General features: G+C 36.2%; 4 protein-coding genes across 6 annotated transcripts; 2 read left to right on the forward strand and 2 right to left on the reverse strand.

The window, feature by feature from the left end:
- Positions 1 to 750: 750 nt before the first annotated feature.
- Positions 751 to 2,480, forward strand: LOC140764167 (expansin-like B1). Its single transcript, XM_073102574.1, has 5 exons — positions 751 to 950; positions 1,085 to 1,191; positions 1,465 to 1,646; positions 1,895 to 2,027; positions 2,111 to 2,480. Exons 1-5 carry the CDS (start codon positions 818 to 820, stop codon positions 2,312 to 2,314), a joined length of 759 nt encoding a protein of 252 aa, XP_072958675.1. The 5' UTR covers positions 751 to 817; the 3' UTR covers positions 2,315 to 2,480.
- A 78-nt stretch (positions 2,481 to 2,558) lies between these two features.
- LOC140764168 (uncharacterized) lies at positions 2,559 to 4,580 on the reverse strand. Its single transcript, XM_073102575.1, has 2 exons — positions 4,354 to 4,580; positions 2,559 to 3,117 (listed from the first exon to the last, which is right to left on the reverse strand). The coding sequence occupies exons 1-2, from the start codon at positions 4,513 to 4,515 to the stop codon at positions 2,722 to 2,724; spliced, it is 558 nt and encodes a 185-aa protein (XP_072958676.1). The 5' UTR covers positions 4,516 to 4,580; the 3' UTR covers positions 2,559 to 2,721.
- A 753-nt stretch (positions 4,581 to 5,333) lies between these two features.
- On the reverse strand, positions 5,334 to 17,500 carry LOC140764765 (5'-3' exoribonuclease 4-like). Of its 3 annotated transcripts, none has more exons than XM_073103510.1 (23): positions 17,152 to 17,500; positions 16,957 to 17,059; positions 16,795 to 16,871; positions 16,513 to 16,704; positions 16,303 to 16,422; positions 16,157 to 16,219; positions 15,939 to 16,070; positions 14,735 to 14,899; positions 13,446 to 13,523; positions 12,242 to 12,319; positions 10,861 to 10,932; positions 10,571 to 10,660; positions 10,401 to 10,496; positions 9,048 to 9,118; positions 8,764 to 8,892; positions 8,609 to 8,685; positions 8,495 to 8,535; positions 7,555 to 7,629; positions 7,320 to 7,477; positions 6,417 to 6,521; positions 6,142 to 6,217; positions 5,969 to 6,051; positions 5,334 to 5,700 (listed from the first exon to the last, which is right to left on the reverse strand). In XM_073103510.1, the coding sequence occupies exons 1-23, from the start codon at positions 17,353 to 17,355 to the stop codon at positions 5,487 to 5,489; spliced, it is 2,499 nt and encodes an 832-aa protein (XP_072959611.1). In that variant the 5' UTR covers positions 17,356 to 17,500; the 3' UTR covers positions 5,334 to 5,486. The 3 variants fall into 3 exon arrangements, with proteins under 3 accessions (XP_072959611.1, XP_072959610.1, XP_072959609.1); XM_073103509.1 differs by having other exon boundaries at positions 10,401 to 10,490; positions 17,128 to 17,500; XM_073103508.1 differs by having other exon boundaries at positions 17,128 to 17,500.
- Positions 17,501 to 18,627: 1,127 nt separating this feature from the next.
- LOC140766158 (uncharacterized) lies at positions 18,628 to 22,603 on the forward strand. Its single transcript, XM_073105612.1, has 8 exons — positions 18,628 to 18,758; positions 19,316 to 19,432; positions 19,788 to 19,981; positions 20,055 to 20,160; positions 20,285 to 20,432; positions 20,581 to 20,717; positions 21,054 to 21,220; positions 21,976 to 22,603. Exons 1-8 carry the CDS (start codon positions 18,695 to 18,697, stop codon positions 22,267 to 22,269), a joined length of 1,227 nt encoding a protein of 408 aa, XP_072961713.1. The 5' UTR covers positions 18,628 to 18,694; the 3' UTR covers positions 22,270 to 22,603.
- The last annotated feature ends 1,592 nt before the right edge of the window (positions 22,604 to 24,195 follow it).

The raw sequence follows: 24,195 nt of genomic DNA on the forward strand, positions 1-24,195 counted from the left end.
TCCAGGTTAATGCCTCTTGCTTCTTTTGGAATGTGAAGCACAATGGAAGAGGACAACTCTGACCATCTGACTATTTCTGGCAACATAATAATATTTAATTAAGCACCTAATCATGCAAATGGATGCACAGTTACTGATTAATATGTGATGGAGTCTACTTAGGTCTGACAAGTGTTTGTATGACACTAAACAAGGAGGATTTGTAGTAATTAACTCACCGACAACTCTAAAAAGTTTAAGTTGGTAAGAAATGATAGTTTTTCATTTTTTATTTTATGTTATGAGCTTGAGATATTTTGATGAATGTAATAAGGGATTTAACTTAAATGAGCGAACGCTTTATATTTTAAATTCAATGTCAAATCCTTATTGTAATATTATGTTAACTCACATACTATTTTGAAAGCTCAAATAGGAACTACTATTTTAATTTGTTCATGTAAAAGATCAACTAATTAATCTATACAAAAGAGTTTATAGATACACTTATAATTATTAGAAGAAGGATATATTATTGCTGTTGATGCATGATTCCAGCATGTGTCCACACATGAAATGTATGAAAAAGAGTATTAGTTAGACTACACCAAACTCAAAGTTTCAAATCTTAAAAAGTGTTCAATATTTGTATCAATTTCAACAACCACAGGTCCAAAAACAATGTCAAATCCTAAAGAATCACGCAAATGGAAGACATCTCTCCTCAAGTTATATACACACTACACTATAAATAGCCCAACAACCAAAGCCTTCTCATACCACCATCTCCTTCTTCTTCTTCTCTTCTTTGCTCTCCTTTCTATTAATTGCTTCATTAATGGCTCTCTCACCTCGTTTCCCTCTCTTTGCTCTCTTACCTTTGCTTCTATTCCTCTCTATTGCCAGAGGAGATACTTTTATTCAATCAAGAGCAGCTTACTATCCCAACTCTGACACACAGGGAACTGACAGTAAGTGTGATAACCTTTACACCTTTACTAGCAAGCATGAGATGATATTATCTATTAGTGTGCTTCTAATGAAGTACAAATTTTTTCTCTCTTATCTGAGATCGTAATATTGACTAAGTATAATATAATTGCAGCTGGGGCATGCGGGTATGGTGCTTTTGGAGCAACACTCAATGGTGGTGATGTCTCTGCTGCTTCCAACCTCTACAGGAATGGTGTGGGTTGTGGTGCATGCTATCAGGTTTGTAAAGCTGTTGTTGAATAAGGAAGTTCTATTATTAATTTGTTACGAGACAAATATCTCTCAGTATATATATTAGATTAACTCTCTTAAAACTACATGTTATATTTACTAAATATCAATCTCAACGTTTATGATTAGAATCAAACACATAACTCCGCTGCTGATGACCAGAATCTAATATTTATGTTATATTAGCAAATTCTATCACCTTTTTATCTACTGTTCATGGTTAAAAGTTAAAACTGGGCATCTATATGTATATGTAACCAGGTGAGGTGTACCAATGCAAACTACTGCTCCAATAATGGCGTGACGATTGTGATTACTGACTCGGGATCGAGTGACAACACCGACTTCATACTTAGCCAACATGCCTTTGCTAAGATGGGCCAGAATGCAGATGCTGGTGCTTCTTTACTTGCCCTAGGTGCAGTAGGCATTGAGTACCAAAGGTAAATCTTTTATCACTCTCTCTCTCTCTCTCTCTCTCTCTCTCTCTCTCTCTCTCTCTCTCTCTCTCTCCTCTCTCTGTACGTATATATATAGTCATTTTATGGCACTGAGAGAAAGGTCATGTGTACATCTCGCTCTCCCTGGCCTTGGGGACCTCGAGTTGCCATTTTTCTTAAACAACATCAAAAGGAATGTCCACCGGTTATGGTATTTTTACAGTGATTTTATTCTTCAACGTATATTACAGGGTCTCCTGTAGCTATCCAAATAAGAACATCTCTTTCAAGATCGATAACGCAAGCAACTTCCCTGATTACTTTGCCTTCCAAATATGGTTTCAACAAGGAGATAAGGACATCACTGCCGTCCATTTATGTGAGGTATATATAATTATGTATACTAATACTGCTTTTGGTTAATTTATATATCTATGTATACAAATGACGTGATGTATGGGATGCAGACTGTGAACCTGACATGCAAGCTACTGGACCGGAGCCATGGAGCAGTATGGACTGTGGTGTCTCCTCCAAGTGGGCCTCTCTCCATTAGGATGCTATTTAGCGGAGATGACGATGGGGATGAGACATGGGTGATTCCGACCAACAACATACCGCAGAATTGGACTGCCGGTGCGATTTATGATTCTGGAGTGCAAGTGCAGTAGGAGATAGTTACACCTCTCATGTAGTTGTCTTATTTATGTTTGTCCACCATATAGTTATTTGTACAATTACTGGGCCACAGATTTGGCAGATTACATTAAATTTGTCATACTTATAGAGGAATAAAGTTTGATCCCACACACAATAAAGGATTGCTGGTATTGACTACATTACTGTGTTCTGATTCCCTTTTTCCTGTGAGTAAATATACATAGCCAATCTAATGGAATTGCGCAACTCTCGGTATACACGAAAAAATATTTCTAATTGGATCTGAGTACAAATTTAGGTAATTAGAAATGGGAACGGCAAAATTCACATATTACATTCTGATGCAGAGAGTTCTGCTTTTGGTAGTTTAACAATATTAGCTGCTCCAGCTGGTGGATTGACAAACATTTGAAGTTGCCTACACAAAGATAATACCATTCTCTTTTATTGTGTCGAGGACAATAGCAAGCCTACCTTCAATTCTCTCATTTTTCTTGGGCTCATATGACATAGCAAAAATATCTGCATCCATTGATCTTTCTGCAATAAGTTGTCCTATGGTCCTACAGGCATCATTGTCAGTAAGGGATGGCAATGTGTTTCTTAGATCTTTTGCATTGGTGCTTGCAACAGAGATGACTTTGCTTGTTCCTCTGTGTATCACCTTTGCATGAACAAATCTCTTGGAGAAGAAAACATCTAGCAAGAAAGGCCTCATGTACATGTCTGTTCTTTGTTTCCATGATTTTCTGTTGGGTCTCTTTGCAGCTTCACCTCGAGATCTACGGGTCCAAGCAGCTTGAACCACAAAAGCCTACAAAATATACACAATGCAGAAATCAAGCGCTTTCCTACAGATATTGATATAAGATCTCTCATCATTGACCAGTTTTAAGAAATCAAGTGAGAAAAAAATCATGATCTGAGAACTTAAAACTTGGACAACAACTCGGAACTCGTGCTCTGCTGGGATTAGCCAAAACATCGATGTGGCAAGTCAAAGATGGCATATGATATGTTTATATTTGGATACACATCGTAAGACAGAAATAATATTGTCAAAGTGTTGATCTTCAAACTAAGTAGCTAGCTTTTGAATACTATTTGGCTATTGTTCTAGTCATGACTTCCAAGTAAACTGATAATTGGAAAAAAATTACCAGTATATGACCATTTTCCATATCTATGAGACTAAGAATGAACAACAGAAACAGAAGAAGAAATCCAGTATTAATATAGCAGCATATAGAGGAATCTTTCTGATGGTTCCTGAAGAGAATGATGGAGAAGTGCATATGCATAGCCATTCCACAAGTCTATTAAATTGAACCAACTGATTATATGTATTCATTTAACATTAAAGGGAAACTTTGTGAGGCAACTATAAAACTAGTCATGGTTTATGGATGTTAAGTATACCTGGGATGAAGATGTGAGATAGATAAATGGACTTGGTAGAAAAAAAATAGAATAGGAATGTAGTATATCAAACAGAAGTTAGGGACAACACCCACTTAGAATTAGCTACATGAGAATCGACTCATGCAGACGAGGTAATGTACCAGCAAAGAGGAGCGACTACAAGTACGAGCGTGATATGCGTGCTGATAATATTGAGAATAAACTGAATCAAGACTAGAGGATATTCCAGTTATCACATAGGAATAACATGAATCAAGACCATGGCATTGTAGAACAAAAAAATGAACCAACTTGGCAACATTAGGAAATTTTAGCATGTGGATCCCCGCAGATTCTCTAATATTTTAGATAACTTTTTAAAATTACTCGATTAGCAGCTCAATGGAGTAGGAATGAATACATTATGAAACTAAACCAGGTCAACACTATTGGCACTAACAAGAAGAGCACCGCTTGTGCAAATCAAGTCCCTTATTAGGTTTAGTTTCATGACATATCTAGGCATGGATCAGATTCTGCAAAGATACAGCTCATACAAGTGGTTTATACCACAAATGAGAAATCTTTCACCATTTTAACTCATCCACAACAATAGAAAGGCTAAAGGAGAGTTGGACGCATATCAAACCTGTCGATTGGGTACGAGGGGAGTAGGGGAGATGAGGCGATGAGGCGTCGAGATCTTGGAGAGTGGGATCGAGGAAGACCACGATAGGGAGGAGGGGTTACTTGGCAATGGATTCCAAGGAGACACAAGAGAAGAAGGGAGAGTAGCGGAAGAGAGAGCCATGGAGGTGGGGACGAGAGTGTGAGCAAGAGCCGAGAGGAGAAGAGGATTGAGGAACGGGTGAAATCTCGGCGTTCAAATGCCACGCGGAGGAATATATCTACTACTTTTTATTATTTTTTTCACAAATTTACAATTCACACCCTACGTTTTCAGTATTTATATTTCGAGTCCCTTCTTTTCTTTTTGTTGAGAAAAGTGGGCTGAGCCAGTTATAGTTTATTCGATGAGAAGATAACAAGGGGAGATGGAAGAGAAAGGAGCAACAGAAGTAGAGAGCAATTTGAAACCAGAGACCTCCACATTATTCAAACCCTATGTTGGTCTTGTTGTTGAGTGAGGACTACCACATTAATATGAATTTTATGTGCCAGTTCATAATAAAACAAGAGCTTAAATTTTTAATTCTTATTTTATTTTTTGAGAGAGAAAGAGAGATGGGAACTTTTAATGAGCCTCAATTAAACAGAAGCTGTTTGGGATTCGAACTCAAAAATACTCAATGTAATATGAGCTCCTTAATTATTTGAGCATCTTATGTACATTTCATATAAAATAAGAGCTTAAATATGAAACTTCTCACGGTAATAGCAGCACACGATAAACAACAGCAATATCTACACAAGAAAAAGGTTGAAAATGCAAGACTAGCAATGCCATTAATCATTAAGCTCCTGAAAGTTTTCAGGTATCAAATAAGAAACCAATCTATTGATGAAACCTGAGCAATCTGAATGAAGAAAAATTCCACCTCATATATTATCAGGAAGAGGGAAGGTGCCGACTCCAAAAACCAACTTGAATGCTTCCATTTAGCTTAGTTTTTCTCTTCCAATAATCCATTATTTTGTGAAAAAAAGAATGTTGAGACTACACAATAAGCAAGAGCAACAAAGGCTAGGAAGCCGAACTAATCCCTAGGCTAAGATTACATTACCTAAAATAAAGAACAAAGAAAAGCTACAGATAAAGTTCTAGTGCTGTTTCCTCTTGTATTTACTTCTAGTCTTCCTGCCTCTGCCACCATGGCTCCTGTATTTCCTTTTCCCTAGGTTGCTACCATTGGTATAACTCTCATGGTTTCTCTCTTGCTTGATGGGCCTCCTTTTTCCATTCTGGAGATCCATGCGCTTCCTTTTCCCTAGGACGCTATTCTTGTGGTTGCTCTCTTGTTTTGCAATCTTTTGCCTGTGACATGAACCATCAATAGCAAGGTCATCAAGTGCGTCAGCTTTGTTTTCTTGCTTCTTCTCATGATAACAGTTTGATACAAGAAGGGGTTAACTTTGATAGATGAGAACAGGTTATGGAATTAGATAATAGGTCTGTATACTCATCACAAGAACACAAGTCATCGATTATGAAGAAAGCAACAGTACATGATATATAAGGGAGATTAAACAATGCATATCGACTCTAAGTAGGAAGATAGATCACTAAGGAAGTGAGGATTCACCTTTCGGAATACATACGCCTCTGTACTGTTGATCTCTTATGCCACAATATCGGCGGCGGTAGCACATCTTTCTTGGAAATCAACTGTGGAATCATGAAAAGGACATACTTAAGAACCCTCCGGCCATATGGGAATGAATGGAAGCAGCTCCATAAAAGAGTGACAATATATACCTTCGTAGGTAAAGTTGCTCCATTTGGTACTCTAGGAATGTGCATCTGGATAGGAGGTCCTTTGTAGTACACAAATCTGTCACAGTATGAATATGTTAATTTGCAAGGGTAAATGATGATCCTCCTTTCTCTCAATAATATAGGGCACTAGACTAGGATAAATGGTTATTGCTAATCAACGCCTCTCGTTATTTGCAGAACATCTGTGCTCTTTCTGTTCATGATAAATTTTTGATACACTCGACGTGCAAAAGGGACAGGATAAGGAAACATACATGGTTTTATTTTCTCTTATCATCTCCATGCCCTCAACCGGCGAATATACTTCTGATGAGCACACAGTCTTGTCAGAAATGTACATGTACCCATTCATTCCAGCACTGCAGGTAATGAACATTCCATAAGCTCATATCCATAAGTAACGATCACCATTGTGACAGAATTTAACTATCCATTATATGAAGTTCAATAACAATCAACCAGAATATCCTTTTAGCCTGTTAGATAACCAACATCTAGAAAGAGCAAACCCACAAACACACACAAAGAAAAAAAAAAGGAAGAAGAAGAAGACAACAGCATCAGCAATATACTGAGGTAAAGAAGATAGTATTCTAGATATGGGAAAATATTACATATCATTTATGACAAGAAAAACATTGTACTTATTAGAGCATAATCAAGAAAATGGAAAACTGCCATTGCTATCTTGATTTCATTAAACATAGTACCATAGAACTATGAGACCTTAACCTATATATTTTAATGAATAAAAATAGCTGTTGGTACTTGGTACACAGTAAATAAATTAGCAACTAATGGTGAAGTCACAAGTTAATAATCAAGAAAATGGAGGACAACCTTTGATTAACTTGATTTCTTTAAAACATAGTCAAAGAAGTATGAGGCATTAGTCCATATATCTTAATGAATCTTCTAAGAAAAGAAATGAAATTGCCGGTGCACACTGCACAGTTTATGAAAGTTAGCAACTAATGGTGAAGTCACGAGTTACTGCTTTTCAAAGTAGGGATTATACAGGAATGAAATGACTGCTAGGCCAAATAAGAGTAATACATACATGCATACGTGTGTGATATTTATTTGCAACTGCCCAATTTTTATCACAACAAATGAGTTTCCAGTTCTCTGGTGCAACCAAAATATTCATCACAAACCTGACTTTTGCATCAAGCTTCTTTTTAAGTTTGACCTTCGATAATTTTGGATGATCCCTTTTCCTCATGTAAAATGTGATAATCTTTGAAGCTAAGGGGTGTGAGATATGAAAAAACAGAACATCAAATGCACACTTGTTTCTCTGTTTCTCATCATCCTACAGAGTAGAAAGTTAGACCAAAGGCAAGAGACCAATGGATCACATGCATGGTATATAAATCAATAAATCATTACCGTCAAAGTGTGTTCCACTTTTTCAATTTCTTGCAGAAGGTGAGATTCCTCAACAAAAGGTAGTTTACATACAGCCTGACAATAAAGAAATGAACACAAGTGAATCTATATAACGCCTTACTCAAATGACAAACAAAAACAAAAATTCAACCATGATAAAGCTTAAGGATGTCACAGTATACTCAATACAAGCTCATATGGATATTATAATTCCTGCAAATTCCAACAATTTCAACTGGGAAATGAAAAGGGTTCACCTTCAATTCAAGACAGAACATATGATAAATCAACTTCCAATAAAATCTTCTGAAAAGCTGTCTCATGTAACATTATGAGGTTGACTTTTGCTTCTCAGAATTGAATAGAGCCCACTTATGATAGGGACATATTGTAATTATCAGACCAAATCAAGAAAAAGAACCTTAGGTCATCTTGATTCTTTAAAATATAGTACGACAAAAGTGCGTAGCACAAACCTATATGTGGGCAGAAACTACATAATACTACAGAGGACCATTTACAAACAGAATCATCACCCTCAGCTAGAGTTCTTCTAAAGATGAACATCAAGAAATAATAATATACTGAAAGTTGCAAGAAACTGAATACATAGAAACTCTTTTTTTCAAAGATGTTACGATCTTAAAGGCCACAGAGAGGTCTTCATGATTTCATGCAACATGAACCTTGGTCTCCATTATGAATTGCATGCTGAGGACTGTACTGATTTTACGTGTTCTAAAGATCAGTATAACTCATTTGATTTAATCCTAGGAACCACAGGTGCTTCCATACTCTAGACATGTCAATATTGGCTATTGTATGGAATACAAAATCTGTCCATGGTACGAACAACATACTTCCTTTTAAGTACCGGAAAAAATTGAAGTATGATGTACCCAAAAGAAAATACAAGTCACTATCAGGAAAAGACCGTCACCTGCCAGGAGAAACGCTTGCCATTCAAGTCAAGCTCAAAGTCTGCATGAGATTGTCAAACCACTGAGCAGAAGTAAACAAAAGGATGAAGTTAATTGTGTAAGAGTTAACCAACCAGGTGGATAAAAACCGATGATGGATGAGGAAGGATCTGTCATCAGTTTCCTGTACGACAAAGGCAATGCATGTGCACTGCAAGTAGCAACATGGATCACCTATGAGATCATGCTCTAAAGCTATTTCACTTCAAAAAACTAAATCATCTCTAACCTTGCAGCCGGTAATACGCCCATTAATTGGTCAAATGGCTTAAAGGGAACTCCAAGTGTAAATTGAATTTTTAACTGTCTCAAGTCAAGAAAATCTGAAGCAAAAGGTGCATAATGATATGGATAGAACCTAAAATAATAGGTTTAATTACATTAACAGGTGAACAATAATGAATCATGAAAATAACAAACTTGAAACCGTAAATGAACTTCATGTAAAGAAAAGTACTAAATATTAGGCAAGAAAAGGAACTAAGAAAACAAGGAAGACAAATATTTACACACCATTGCCAGGAGCAGACTCCCTGGTAGTAATAGTGCATGAACCAGCAAATCCCTTCAACATATTTCATGACCTACACTTTAACATATGTATATTAGTAATCAAGAGTTCCACTCTGGCTCCAAACAAAAGGAGAAACCAAAACAATCTGTATGCACCAGTATACATTAATAGGTTTCTAAAAGTTCAGAATTCACAAGAAAACCAGAGAAAATAAACGGCCTCATCCTTTAAAATGCTTGTTTCACAAAGTAATGGCCTCCATGATTCTATCATCCTGCTTTTTAGACAAACAATAAAAATGCAATAACATATATACATATTTTTATGCATTAACACATCAATAGGTGCAGCCCCCAAGATTTTGGTCCATCTATTAGTGTATATTTTTCTGTGTATGTGTGTCTGTATACATCTGCATGCATATATATTATATGCACTTGGGCTGTCAAAGAAGCTCCCTAGCTCACGAGGTTCGTAAGCTTGGTTCAGCTTGGCTCATTCAAGCTCAAGTTAGCTCAATATATATAATTAAGATATATTCTATGTTTTACAATTTACAATAATTTATTGTAGCACAGATGGTAGTGAATGCACTTCAACCTCAAAAAAGATGACTCAGGTTCAAATCCTAGGTTTTACATATAAAAAATTAATTTTTTAAATTGGTTGAACAGTATTAAGTCCCACATCAGGAAATGAAGAGATAAGAATCATCTTGATATGTACCCACCTCTCAAAAAGTTGTATTATTATACTATAGAGTAAATATGGTATAAAACTTCTAAAAAACCTAGACAGCTCAAGCCGAGTCGAGCTAGCTTGGTAATCTTAGCTAGCCGAGCCCATATAGGCTCATCTCGATCTCAAGCCTAACTCGAGCTAAACTTCAATCAATTTCACGCCATGCTTGAGCTAGGCTCAGCTCGCTTGAGCTCGGCTTGTTTACACTACTAACTGTTTGTACATATGTATATATTTATATGTGCATGCTTGCACAAATATTTGATATGTGTATGCAGATGAAGTATATTTGTGCACAACTATATACTGCACGCAACAATAAATAAAAATGGAAACTATATGAAATCATGCAGAAGAGTATTCATATTCTAATAGATTTGTCAGCAAAAAAAGGTTTCATCCAACCTCTATGCTTAGATAGAAGTGTAAATGCAGATCAGGAAAGGCAAATGTTACACTTCATTGGTGAATTTCTTGAGTATGTAAATTCTTCTAATAAAGGGAATGGATCATAAACCAATTGGTGATCAGCACATGGTTGAGTACAAAAAATTATTTACCTAATATCTGCTCAATGTTACAAATATGAATTTCATGACAGAAAGGCTCACCGTATGCCTTCTCAAATTTACAAGGTCATCTTCAGTCTTAACTTCAAATTTCTCTGCATAGTATCTTTCCTTCCAAACTTCCTCATGCATCTTTAGCTGCTCAAATAAATACCAACTAATATTCTACAATTAAAGGTTCTTGCAAACCCACAATGGAAAAGGAAATAAACCTGGTTTTTCATTGGATTACAAGATCCTCCATTACTTGGGGAGTCTCTACAAACCAAGTTAGAGGAGTCCTGAGTGCTTTCCATCCAACTCTGCTAGCATTAGAAAACTTCGTCAACATGGTCTCTAATTAGAATTAAAAGGTGTCACCATCCTCAATAATCATTAAAATTATGACTTATTACACATTATCTTACCTGAAAAGCAATAGTTAATTAGATTATCCTCAAAGTGCATGAAATTCTTGAATGTGCAAGGAAAAGATGGTCATAGAAAAGAATAGAATACTTACAGATCCATTCTTTTGTTCAATCTTCGTCATACTTGAAGCTGCACCAAATTGAATATCCCTTTCTTTCTGCAACTGAATAACAACGCATTCTTTTGAAAAATATGTAGCATTATAGCTAAATCAGACAGATCAAATCTATGACATAATCTACAAATTTATCACAATTAGGAACAATCATTTGCACTAATAACAAGTAGCATGCACGAGAGTGTCATCTAGCATATGGATAACAGGTAGTTCAGGATGATATTATGTAATATGTAGTCACCCACACTTATATTTGATCCTGTAAGTGAGACTTGAAATTCCAAAAGTTGAGCCACTGATACATCTTCAAATGACCAACCTGAGCCCAATCCTGAAATGTCCAGGTGGACTAGGTTGAATTTCCTGCAACAAAGCCAAGTCTAGCTTCCTAAACTTGAATCTATGTGCTACACCACCAACCTCTAAACCCCTAACTCAAATCCCAGAACAACATCAGTATTCAAGTCTTTATCATCACCTACACCTCCTCACAACCATCTGCCTCATCTCCAATGATCTTTTTCCTTCCCTCTGCTCCGCCTCCCTTTGCTCTGTCTACTTTACCTCCTTTCCTTGTCTTCAGATCCAATATCTTTACTACACTTCCTACTCTGGTCAAACTGTCCACCAACATCAGTCCCCTTTTGGCCTGACCTTCTTCTATGTGCGCCTCACCCAATGGAGATGCCTGCATTTCCCCAACATAGAGTCGACAAATCCAAATTCTACACCACCCCTAGCATCCCTAGTTGCAACTAAGAACAAGTTCCTGTCCATCTAAGAGATACACAGATGTTGAGTCGAGCCACAAAAATATAGTATGCACTGGAAAACAGAAAATATCATCTAAATGAAGTATACAGAAAAGTAGAAAACAACTATGTTCTGCCATGAGTGATGATGACGGATAGAAATACTTCTGCTAAATGACTCAAATATTACATCCATGAATCCCTTAATTCCTTATCAACCTGATCAATGCCATAACAAGTAAACATAAAGTCCTCATCATGTCAGAAAATTCAGCAGCCAGTTTGTCATTGCTTTTCACTTTCAGGAATTGATGCCAAATCCAGAAACACAAGGGGTATTAATCAATAGGCCATGCAAAAGAGTTGCTGGACCTTCTTCATCATGTTCTCTCCATGTTCAAGATTATTCATGCTTTACATCAAGTTCTCACTAAATTAAAGAATAATATTGTCTTTTCCACCGCATGATAACAAAGAGAACATGGAACTGTAAAACCCCACCTTTCCCCTTCAAGGTAGTAAAGTTATTGCCCTATTCAGAATTCTTATTATCAATATGCAAGTGTAAAATACCTCCGATCTGAAGTTCAGTTTGATGATACCTGGATACGTCTTCGGAAAATGGCACTTTCACAAGATCCAACTACCTGGAGGAAATGCTCAACACGCGCCAAATCCACCTAAAAAATCAGAAACAGGAAGGAGGACCTATCATTACACCTCAAATAACAATAAACAACAAAATTAAGCATACTAACTGATCAAATTCTATGCACATAGAAATACTAAAACTTAAAAGGACATGTTACGAGAACAATATATGGATGCACGTAAAAGTATCCTATGTATTACAGCAACGCATGTGAATTTCATGGACTTTCTTTTCTAGTTAAGAGAGTTAAAAAGAAATTTCCAAAAACTAGAATGAGAAGAAACATGTATCAGACAACCAGTATTGTATTATGATTAATTAATGCACTATTGCAAATAAAGATTGCAGACACTATATTGAGAACATTTATTGAATGATGCAATCTGAGAAATATTTAAAAGGCAGTTTCCTGTGTTTCGCATCTAACGTTTTAAAATCTAGTTCACATTGCTCCTCTTTTTCATTATCTGTGGAAGCCATGGAACCTAATGGTAATACCCACTACAAATAGTAGCCAACAAGCAAGAACCTTATGTGATCTTAGTTGATTTTTCCCTTGCCCATGAGAATTTTGTCTTCCATTACACATTTCCGTTATATTTGTACAGAGTTAAGTCAATTCCCTGTGGACGTATCAAAAAGGGAGAACACCTCTTATGACAAGAAAGCTATCAGAATAGTTGTGAGTGTTCCAGATATCTCAAGATCGATTGACATCAAAATCAGCACAAGCTATCCCTCTAAACTTTCTGTTAGAAACTGATGTTTCTCATTTTCCGACATCTTGGAATCTTGATTCTTATTACTTGATCAAATTTCTCTATTTTTATTCAATATTCTTTGTTACCATCTTGAAAGAAAAGTAGTTTTTTGTTAAGCAGCACAATTTATACTTTAACTTTCTGAAGCTCTCATATGATGTTTATGCCATTATGGTGCATGTTCATTGTGACTTTTCTCAATACCGGTATAAATTCCTGTAATAATGAGACGAACAAAATAACTAACACCGTCCAGTAAAACTTCCATAATGCTCTTGGTCCGACTGGGAGAGGAAGTAACATAAGTAATTAAGTATAATGTCCTGTCTCAACACCTGTAAACTAATTTAAATGGAAAAGTTTGACCAATCAAAGTGATATTCAATGAGAAACCTCAAAAGAGTTGGTTAGGTAACCACCCATGCTAGAGAACTCCTTTCTGTATACATTCATAAGCAGATCGAGCGCTCCCTGCATTGATAACGTAAAAAAGGTTAGTTGCACTTCTAAAAAATGATGTGCAAATCAAATTACAGAAGTCAATCAAAAATCAAAGCAGTTCTCCCTGCATCAATATATGAATATATACCAACAAATCTCTAACTTGTGTTAATTTCATTTTTATGCTTATGGAACTACTTATGGGATGAACATAAGAAGTGCCTATTGTAATTGAGTCTACTTTCTATTTTTCAGGATAGTCAAAATTTGAGTCATCGGAGACTTAATTTGTCAAATTATGTAAAATGCCCTTAAAGATTATATGGTTTGAATGTGCTAGAATTGCCTTATCATCTGGTCTGGCTTTGAATTTAAGTCCACGGAGGATAAAATGTTGTACGATTCTAATGATTTATTGTGGGTTGCTTAGCTGCCTGCAACAACAGTTTAGCATGTGGGAAGGCCACAAACGCGATTGTACGAGGCCCTAAGAATGCAATGTTGCTGCAACGTTTTATGACTTTAGTGATTTACTTCGGGGCTATTTAGCTGCCTGCAACTACAGTTGTGAGACCACAAATCCATGCGTATGAGGCCCTATAAGATCACTATTGTTGCTGTATCTCAAAGTGTAGCCAAAATACCATATGTGGAGTTGTAGTCTTGTAGACGCTACAGTTAATCCATACAACTTCCTTCCTCTTTGCTGGTAAGATTGAACAGGAGAGATAGCATCTGAGGTAAGTCTCCCCAAACTATTGTTTCTCATGCAGCACCAAGCAGCCAAAAGCCGGCATGAGAACAAGAGATTATTTGTTTCAACCACTTCTTTTTTCTACTTGCATCTCAATACGCCTTCTCAATTCCCTATTTTCTCCTTTCCTTATCTTATTTCTTCTCCTTCCAACTTCTCCAAATCTTGCTGATGTCTTCTTTGTCTTAAATACAATTGCTTTTCCAGATGAAATATAGCTCACATCTTTCCTTCAAAATACACTAAATAGATGAAACATAACCAGAACTATCTCATATGTCAATTACCTTGTATCTGATATTCTGATTGCATATAATTGCTTTATGTACTTAAATCTAAATAGAATTTGTGTAGCCTTCAAATAGAAGGATAAATCACTAGTGAACATTATATGTACACATTTGCGTTCGAGCAGGTAATACATAGATAAACTACAAGATAATATTCACATAACAAGAAAACAATAGAGAGAAGATGTATAGCAAACCTCTGAAATTTCCAAGGAAGGAATATGAGGAAGAAAGTCATTTCCAACAAATAAACAGATAAATACAAAATCATCAATTAAGCGCTCAAAGTCAATCTTTAGCGATGCACTCGATACTCGTAGGTCATGCTCTAAATAATCTCTCAGAATCCAAATGTGGAGGAACTGCAACAAAATGAAAATCAGTTGGAGAACCAATGTCAGTTGTATTGACTATTAATCTTCATTCACGAGCATCAATGGCATAGGCACATTCTGGTAGCATAAGAGCAAGACACCGATACACTAAATCAAACAAATAGTACAAAAGTCTGGATCTTTCAAAGTCAAAGTTTAGTTACTTTTTATCATTCTTGAATTCTCTATGTTTTTATCTTACAATTTATTCGAGAACACTTCTTTTTAATTAGTTGAATCGCAGTGGCTTTCATATAGGAAACAACAGACAGAGATCACTACAAAATAGTGTAACAAAGTGCTCCATTGGAAAGAAGAAAAAAAAGCAAGAATAAGGTAGGTAAAATAAAAATGTCAAGAAAGTGAAAACTAATTTAACTACTTCAATGCTCCTGCAGATACATAGAAGGAAAAAATAGTATAGTTGGGAGAGTGTATTGAAATATTATGTTTTTATGGTTTACTTAGTAATATAAAGTTTATAGTCATATTCTAAAATAACATATGTATATCATATGCTCTAACAATCTGATAGCACTAGGGATGTAATCAAGCAGACCTTTGTTCAAGCTTGCCTTGAAATTAGTTTCGAGCCTAAGTCAATGCATCAACTGTGAATTGATTAGATATAATTCGAGCCCATTTTGAGCATTAGCCAATTTCGAGCTGCTCAATAAGCTGATTCAAGCCCATATCAAATCAAACTTAATTCAAGCCCAAATCAAGTTCAAATCAAGTGTGACTTGAAACAACCTTGAATCCAACTTAAATCAAGCTAAAATTAAATCTTGGGAAGTCTACATTTTATAAAATCAAATCAAACATGTAACAAGAATGACACTTATTTATTATGTATAATATATATTAATAAATATGAATTGAGCCTAATTGAGTCAAACCTAATCAAGTCAGCCAGTGCTTAAACTCGGATTGAAATTAATTTCGGACTTGGTCCAATTGATGAAGCTCATATTTGTAAATCAGCAAACATATAACCCCTGTCAGTAAAAATAATGAAGTGATCAACCTGAAACTTTATTTTTAGCATGCTATGATTCTCTTCTCGGTCCAACTCCAACTGTCCTTTTCTTTTATGTGAAAAATTACTTTTCACACTAAGCTTTCCAATGTTTCCATTCTTCCTTGGAACTCGAACGTCCTACATAATAATAAAGGTAAACCCAACATCAGCTATCATTCATCAGACAAAAAAACTAATTCCAAATTTCTCTAAAATGTACCCACCTCCCTTAGAATAGAAAAATGAATCTCATGTGTTGCTAATGCAAGCATGATCAAGTCAGCATCCTATACAAATATTAGATTTTTCTGATAAGGGAAAAAAGGAATGGAAAAAAGAAAGAGGGAAAAACAACAGGCGATGGTTTTACCAATCCATACAAGCAGTGCCTTGTATTTGGATCAAATCCAGGAAGATTCCTCTGTGCACGAATATATGATGCTATTTTGTGCTCCCCCTCTCCCGGCACATTGGCATCAGAAAGAATGACCTTCAAAATTTCACAAGCACTTAAAACTCATAAAACTATACTTAATAAGCTAAAAAGATATACACATCTGAACAATTGACCAAGACTTACCTTGATGTTCCGCCATCCAGGATCGCTGTTCAATCTTAGTTGAATATAGTATCGAAGAGCAAGAGATAAGGAGGCCATGAACTCAGTTCCAGGTGTGATAACATTTGAATCCATCGTGCTAGGCTTCTCAGACTGAGATATTCTATAGGATGCCTTCTCCAACTCATTCATGAGCTTCTCTGCCTCTGCCGCCTGACATTTTCCACTTACGTTGTCAAGTACGGATGCAAACAAAACTACCACGTCAAAAACCAAAAAACAAAAAAATAGCACCAAACTCACCGCATCAGCCGCATCCTTAGCAGCCCTGAACCTCCTCGCTCGCTGTTGATTCATCTTCGCTCGCGGCGCAACTCCATCTAATAATATACTAAGTTAATCAAAACAAAGCCTGTACATGTATCTCAAAATCAAGTTCTGAGCTCCAATGAGCTCCAAACTCACCAATTGCCATGAAAAGAAGCTTTCTTGGCCGAATCAAGGAGAAGATGTGGTCTATGTACTTAAACACCGCCTTGTAAACCTCGTCGTACGAACTTGGCGGAGGCTAAACATCAAAATGAAAACTCAAAAACTATCAAAAAACAATAATCTCGAGATGTTTCAAGAGAATACCAGAAGAGCGTAGAGATCATAAACCTTGTCTTCTGGGTGGAAACAAGGGTGGATGATCCCATTCATATCGAGATAGAGATTATCGAACTCGAAACCGTTGGGGTTCGGCGAGCTAGTGTCGACGGGGACCTGGACTCCATTGATGACCTTTGGAGCTTCTTCGAGGACTTTGACGACCGAGAGAGGGTACCGCTCGACGAGCCACCGGTAGAATGCCGGAATTCCCATTCCTCCTCTTCTTCTCCTTTGCTGCTTACGAGGGTTTAGGGTTTAGGGTTTAGGGTTTAGGAAGTGGAACCCCAGGGAAAGGGAAGAAGGAGAAGCCTCGGTTAGCCGTTGGCGAGGTTTCTATAGGGTGGGGTTGCTGGCTGAGCGGTCGTAAGACCTTCGAAGCGGCGGGGATATTTACGAAAAAGGACGTAAAGCGGCGAGTAATTACTTCGCGGATCTTGATTCGGTTAATTAGGCTTCGTAATTGGATCCGCAATCCGCTATCATGTTATAATTAGCCAAGATTTAGATTTTATTTTTTCCAGCAAAATAAGAGTTTTCTCCCATAACTGCTATTGAAAGCTTTTCCTATATCACAATTATCAGCATATTATTCAACATATAATTCATATAATTGCATTTAAATCCTAATTAACAATGAATATATCATAAGAATAATTATACTAAAATACCCCATAAATTATTACTTATTTTTATGTGCATCACTTATTTCTTTTATACATATTAATCCTCTGAGTTATAAAAATTAATTCGTTCTTAGCGATATTAATGATATCAAATGGTCTATCTCACACTGTCAAACTTTACTCTCTTTTCAGTGAATAATCTCTAGAGGTCTTAAAGATCTTTAATAATTAAGAATGTCAATATATTAAAAAAAATAAATAGAGTTTATACCAAAATGGTTGTAATTATTCTTTTCTCATGATATTCTCTTATTATTGTAAAATAAGAACTTAATGGTGTCCCGTTTAAACCAATGTTGCTTGAATTTGAATTCAAAAAAATACTCATACTATATTAGTCTTTTAACCATATTAGTACAACTCTAATGGCCTCAATCCATAGTAATAGTTGATGTTTGATATATAAGAACTTAGTTTTGTTAATAGTATAACAATAGTTATTAACAAACATAATCAAATAATTTTTAAGCCCCAAGGACAATGCATTTATCTAGATATGTACAAGTAAGTATTGTGTTATGGATCAATTTACAAGAGGAAAATCCAATAAAATTTTATGTCACAGATGCTCATCCTTGAATCTATAATACCTCATTTATTTTGGGTTAATTTCATAAAAAGATTTAAATGAAATTATGCAATTTTAACTATGATGTCAGAGTATTTTAACCCAATTTTCTTAATTCAATTAAACAAAACTAATATCAGCAAGCTAGTCAAACAAATCGGGACTAATTAGAATAATAAATGGATCGAACATTGGATCGACGTCGATCCATTATGAACGAGACCCGTTAAAGAAGGCCAGTCTAGGTTTAGAACAACGATTCTAAAACAGAAGTTCTCGGAGGTGAAGGACGACGCGAAGGATGGAGAAGAGGCGAAGTGATCCCAAACTAAAGATCGCAATCATCCATCCCGATCTCGGAATTGGTCACCCTCTCTCTCTCTCTCTCCGCTATATCTTTATTTAATCTCTATATCTATAAGAAATCAGATAGGTTTTAGACGATTCCGTGATCTATGAGTAGTTTCTTGCCCATTAGTTTTTTTTTTTTCGGTTATCCGCAAATTTTAATTTGTAAACGCTTTCGGAATATAGAATTCCTCAGTTGGAACTCTTTGTCGATAGAATTGTCAAATTAGTTGACTAAGGAAAACTGTGCTTTCGAACTAACAATCTTTTTTTTGGATTTGTGGAGAATTTTCTTCATCTCTCATCTTCAATGTCATACTGTCCTTCACTCACGTATCTTTTTGAAACGGCATAAGTAGGAGTGTCATGTAAAGTTCCCTTCAAATTTGTTTCTGAACAGAGCAGCTTTGTAAATATTAGCGATGCCATTTTTCTATACTCCGTTAAGAAACCATTGGTTGAAGCGCAAAATGAGTAGCTCTATATTTAGATAATTGGATGACTAATGATCTCTGTTGTTAGTTATTTAACATTACTTTAAAATTAGCATGAACAATGCAGTTGACCTCTGTAGGTGGGGCAGAAAGATTGATTGTTGATGCTGCAGTTGAGCTTGCTGGCCATGGACACGATGTTCATGTCTTCACATCTTACCATGATAAAACTCGATGCTTTGAGGAGACTGTGTCTGGTGAGTTTATTCAGTTTGTTACAATGAGACTGCACAATCAGCACAGTTTTAGGAGTACCTTCCGGGATCTTAATTTATCAGCAATAGATGGGTGGGAAAAATATTTTTCTGGTAAAAAGCACTTCAGGACTCTTACGTTGCTGCTGAACTCAACTTTCTTGCCTCCATCATTTCGCTAAGAGCGTGCAACTATTTATTGTTATCACTTACATTCTCTTTTAATATGCTTGTATTTGAAGTTCTTTGTCTAAGGAGGTCGAGATAGTAAGTTATGCATATTTTGATGTAATTTTCTTTTATTGTAGTTTTCAGATCTGTTAAGTAGTAATAATAACAGGTTTTATTGCTTGTTCAGGTCCTTTCCCAGTTACAGTTTATGGCGGTTTCCTACCTCGCCATATTTTCTACCGTTTCCATGCTGTATGTGCATATCTTCGTTGTATATTTGTAGCATTGTGTGTGCTATTTATGTGGCCCTCGTTTGACATCATACTGGCAGACCAAGTATCTGTTGTCATTCCCCTGATGAAATTGAAAAGGTCAACCAAGGTACTGTATTATGTTCTTTTATCTTATTGAAGATTGAAAACACAACCTTGTGAATTGTAGTGCATCTTTGCAGATAGTATTTTACTGCCATTTTCCAGATATGTTGCTCGCACAACATACAACTATGCTTAGAAGGTTCTACCGCAAGCCAATTGACATGATCGAAGAAGCTACTACTGGTCTGGCCCAATCCAGATCTCATTTTTCCCTGCATACCTTCTACTTGTTAATTGTTATGCTTTATTTCCGAGTTCAGACTTCATTCCATCTGGTCTCCTGACAATTATACACTCATACTCTCAGGTATGGCAGATTTGATTCTAGTTAACAGCAAGTTCACTGCATCTACGTTTGCCACCACCTTCTCTCATCTTCATTCGAGAGGAATTGAACCTGCAATTCTTTATCCAGCAGTCAATGTGGAGCAGTTTGATGCACCTACTGCTTACAAGTAACTGGCATGCTTGTATATCTCTTTATTGTCTTATAGGGCTCGTCGGTTACACAATTATCAGAAGCTGTAACATATAGGATACAAACTATGTTTTTTTGCATTTTAAGTTTTTTAAGAATCTTAATTTCTTCCGTGCATTTTTCAGGTTGAATTTCCTTTCAATTAACCGATTTGAAAGAAAAAAGAACCTTCAGTTAGCAATTTCAGCATTTGCATTGCTCCATTCCTTTGAAAGTAACCCTCCTTGTACTGATTTATTGGAGGCTACCTTGATAGTTGCAGGTGATTACTTCTATATTTCTGTTATATTTCTTTCATATCTCTCTTTGCCTGAACCTCTTGTTATGGTTATTTCATTATTTGGGACTGAGATCCAATGCAAGCCTTGTTTGGTGCGAATGATCTTCTCTCAAAGAAAGAAAAGTTTATACGAATAGTCTGCTTATTTCTAGGAAGGTTAAAGGAACATTAGATATTATATTTTTGTATGACTATTTTCTTAACATACATTGATATTGAGATGGATAGTTATTGTGGGATAATGAATTATATATATAAGATAACTTTCTGATGATCTCATTTCCCTTTGTCTGTAAATCACTGTGTTTTCTTATGCAGGCGGTTTTGATAAACGCCTCAAAGAGAACGTTGAATACCTAGATGAGCTTAAAAGGCTGGCAGAAATTGAAGGAGTGTCAGATCGAGTTAAATTTGTCACATCATGCTCTACGGAAGAAAGAAACGAACTTCTCTCCAAATGTCTTTGTGTTATATATACTCCAAAGGTAATTCTGTTTTTTATACTATATTTTTCTTGTGGGACATAGATTTACATCACCTTTTTATCTTGGACCTATGCTTCCGATATTAGTGTTAGTCCCATTCTACGGTGGACAGAAGGTCAATGCATTTATCGGCCATAAATTTCAGCCTCTAGCTGCTAATTTTGGTATACAATATGGATTTTCATCATTAGATCCTATCTATTGTTGGTAAATTGTACTTGAATGGAAATTGTAGTAGCTATATGCATTTCATGCTGCTATATTCCTTTTCTTCAAGATCAACTATTACCTAAATGTTCAAATTTCTGTTTCGCGTAGGCTCTTGCTAAGTAGTTCCCCATTAAAAGCGTTCTAAAAGTTAGTATACGAGTAGCAAATTCTCAGACCATTTCACTAGAGAGTTCCTCAATCAAGGAATTCTAAATAAACACATGCTTTCCTTTGTTTATGTTGAAAATACCCAATAGTATGTCGCTACTAGAAGCAAAACCCCGTATTTCTTCATGACGTTGCTGATGCAAGAAAATTAAAGATTTTGAAATGATTTTGGATATATAACAGTAATTGAATTCTCCCAGCTCTGGATTGTGGCCTGCCAGGGAGCTAGTTAATCAACTATCAATTTAATGTGCATAAGGAAATGGAATATATTTTCCTTATGTGGTATCAGCTTTTACAGGGCTTGAACTCTTTCCTCATTCACAAGAAACGTAAGTTTTACATATAGATTGGTATTTCCTTTTCTGCTTATGCAGGATGAACACTTTGGTATTGTTCCCCTTGAAGCTATGGCAGCACAAAAGCCTGTAATTGCATGCAATAGTGGGGGCCCTGTGGAGACAGTTATCAATGAAGTTACAGGCTTTCTCTGTGATCCTTCAGCTGTGGAATTCTCAAAGGTGATGTTAACGCTGATAAATAACCCTGATCTGGCGGTAAAGATGGGTAAGGATGCGCGAGGCCATGTTATGCAGAAGTTCTCTACCAAGATATTTGGGGATCAGTTGAACTATTATGTTCTTGATGTTTACCATCGGAGAATTGAGTGAGCTAGATCTGTGCTGCCATATGGGGTTTGAATGGGCCAGCTGTTATAGTTGTTGTCAATTTTCCAAGCCAGGTCCAGCTCTACGCAATCACTTACAGCCCTAGAGCTCACCTTTTTTTATTCTGATAAGCTATCTCCAGTGCTCAAGTGACTCAGTTATCGTCATTTATATTGTCTTTATTGTCAAAATTACAGTGGGCAAGTTAACACGTCTTGATGAATATCAGGCCAACCATTTTCTTGTTTTATGTGCAGCTTTTGTATATACCAGCTGACATTTGACTTACGAGTTTCAGCCAAAAGTAATACAAATCTTCCTAGTTTCAACATTCCTACTCTTTTTTGGTTTTTCATGGTACTTTCTGATGATTTTCCTGCTTTCTTTTTTGGTAAATTTCCACATTTCCAAGAAAATGTAATGTATATGATTCTCCCAAGCTTGTATGGATAATTTGAGAATTATGAGCTGACACTGTATGTTCATTTGTTGTTTGTAATCTTGTACTGCCTCAGTCTGTTCTCTTCTGTCTCTGCCTCTTGGGCCCTATGACTGCCAGAGTGCCAGGATTAGTTTATTGATCTACTGAGTCAACTTGGTGGTGGCTGCAACTACTTGACCAGAAATAGTGGAATTAGTATCATTGGTGGGTTGGCAATAGTAAGCTGCTGGAAACTTTGTCTGCTTGAGGGATTGATTGTCCGCTTCCTCTAGGTGATTCTCTGATTTTATCACCATTTTTCTCTGAGGCTACAGCACATCTCATCCATTTAGTTTACTTATCCTGTTCAAAATGATGCATGCATCCTTGTTGTAAGTACTTGAGCCACAACACTTCTGCACTCATTTAGGTTATAAATAGTATTTATTAGCTCATCCAACTGCCACCTAAAACTTAAAAATATATATGGAAGCTATGTAAATGTATAAATTTTAAGTTGGATGACAAATACTTGGGAAAACTTTCAACACTTCTCGGCCCATTGATTTTACCCAAGGATCATAGAGGACTTCAAAAGATGAAGAGAGAGAGAGAGAGAGAGAGAGAGAGAGAGAGAGAGAGAGAGAGAGAGAGAGAGAGAGAGAGAGAGAGAGAGAGAGAGAAAAGCTTTCATTTCTTTCACCTTTAGATGAGCTTTTTAGATCTTGAGGTACATTCAATGACTACTGAAGTGCTAATTCCTTTTCCAAAGACTTCAAGTCTATATATCTATATACAATTCCTTTCTAGAACAGTGCAATATTTCTTTCTGTATCTTTTTGACTTATAAATAAAATCTACTTTGGTTGTTCTTCAAATGGGCTCAGGGCATATACTTACCTAATTTACATTTGACATCTATATTCTTGTCTGTTGCTGGAAACCTTATAAAGTTAATTGATATATTCTACTGCACCAAAATGCCATGACATCTTGTTGCTTTAACTTTCTGATGAGTAAATACTAACCCCCCAAAAAGATAAAAACTCAATCTAACAAAGTAGTTTTTGTAGCTTTGTTGGCCCACTTTGGAATAATGCAGGTATTTTCCTTTGCTGAGAATCCAGTAAGGTTGCTTGTTGCCATCGGGGCAGTTGACCAACTTGTGTTTGTGGAGTCATTGCAGGGGGTTTGCTTAGAGCTCTGCCAGCATGTCCTTGTCTTCCACCTTCCTCATGACAATTTCCATCCAAAGGTGGCGAATCATCCACCACCCTTTTTCTTTGTGGGGTTGACTTCAGACCAAATTTCCAGACAAAACTCTTGTATTTTCCCATACGTACTATGATTCTGATCTGGGAGAGATTGTGCAATTTCTACACAAGATTGTGATTTAAGGGTCAGGAAAATTCAAAAGGATGGGAGTAAATATTGCAAAAATTAAGTAGGTCGGAGAGAGAGAGAGATGTGTACTCTTTGATGATGCTCTTTTCCTGTCAAACCCTTTT

Source organism: Typha angustifolia, chromosome 8, assembly GCF_048772165.1.
Source record: "Typha angustifolia cultivar Huaian chromosome 8, ASM4877216v1, whole genome shotgun sequence".
Lineage (NCBI taxonomy): Eukaryota > Viridiplantae > Streptophyta > Magnoliopsida > Poales > Typhaceae > Typha > Typha angustifolia.

Excerpts from the sequence above, each read along its gene's own strand:
- LOC140764167 (XM_073102574.1), top strand. The coding sequence starts at position 818 with ATGGCTCTCTCACCTCGTTTCCCTCTCTTTGCTCTCTTACCTTTGCTT. Across the intron at positions 951-1,084 it reads TGACACACAGGGAACTGACA|CTGGGGCATGCGGGTATGGT; the intron begins GTAAGTGTGATA and ends ATATAATTGCAG. Across the intron at positions 2,028-2,110 it reads CTGCCGTCCATTTATGTGAG|ACTGTGAACCTGACATGCAA; the intron begins GTATATATAATT and ends TATGGGATGCAG.
- LOC140764168 (XM_073102575.1), bottom strand. The coding sequence starts at position 4,515 with ATGGCTCTCTCTTCCGCTACTCTCCCTTCTTCTCTTGTGTCTCCTTGG. Across the intron at positions 3,118-4,353 it reads CCCTCGTACCCAATCGACAG|GCTTTTGTGGTTCAAGCTGC; the intron begins GTTTGATATGCG and ends TATATTTTGTAG.
- LOC140764765 (XM_073103508.1), bottom strand. The coding sequence starts at position 17,355 with ATGGGAATTCCGGCATTCTACCGGTGGCTCGTCGAGCGGTACCCTCTC. Across the intron at positions 14,900-15,938 it reads TGCTAAAAATAAAGTTTCAG|TTCCTCCACATTTGGATTCT; the intron begins GTTGATCACTTC and ends ATTTTGTTGCAG. Across the intron at positions 10,497-10,570 it reads GTAATCCAATGAAAAACCAG|CTAAAGATGCATGAGGAAGT; the intron begins GTTTATTTCCTT and ends TTATTTGAGCAG.
- LOC140766158 (XM_073105612.1), top strand. The coding sequence starts at position 18,695 with ATGGAGAAGAGGCGAAGTGATCCCAAACTAAAGATCGCAATCATCCAT. Across the intron at positions 18,759-19,315 it reads CCATCCCGATCTCGGAATTG|GTGGGGCAGAAAGATTGATT; the intron begins GTCACCCTCTCT and ends TGACCTCTGTAG. Across the intron at positions 20,718-21,053 it reads GGCTACCTTGATAGTTGCAG|GCGGTTTTGATAAACGCCTC; the intron begins GTGATTACTTCT and ends TTTCTTATGCAG.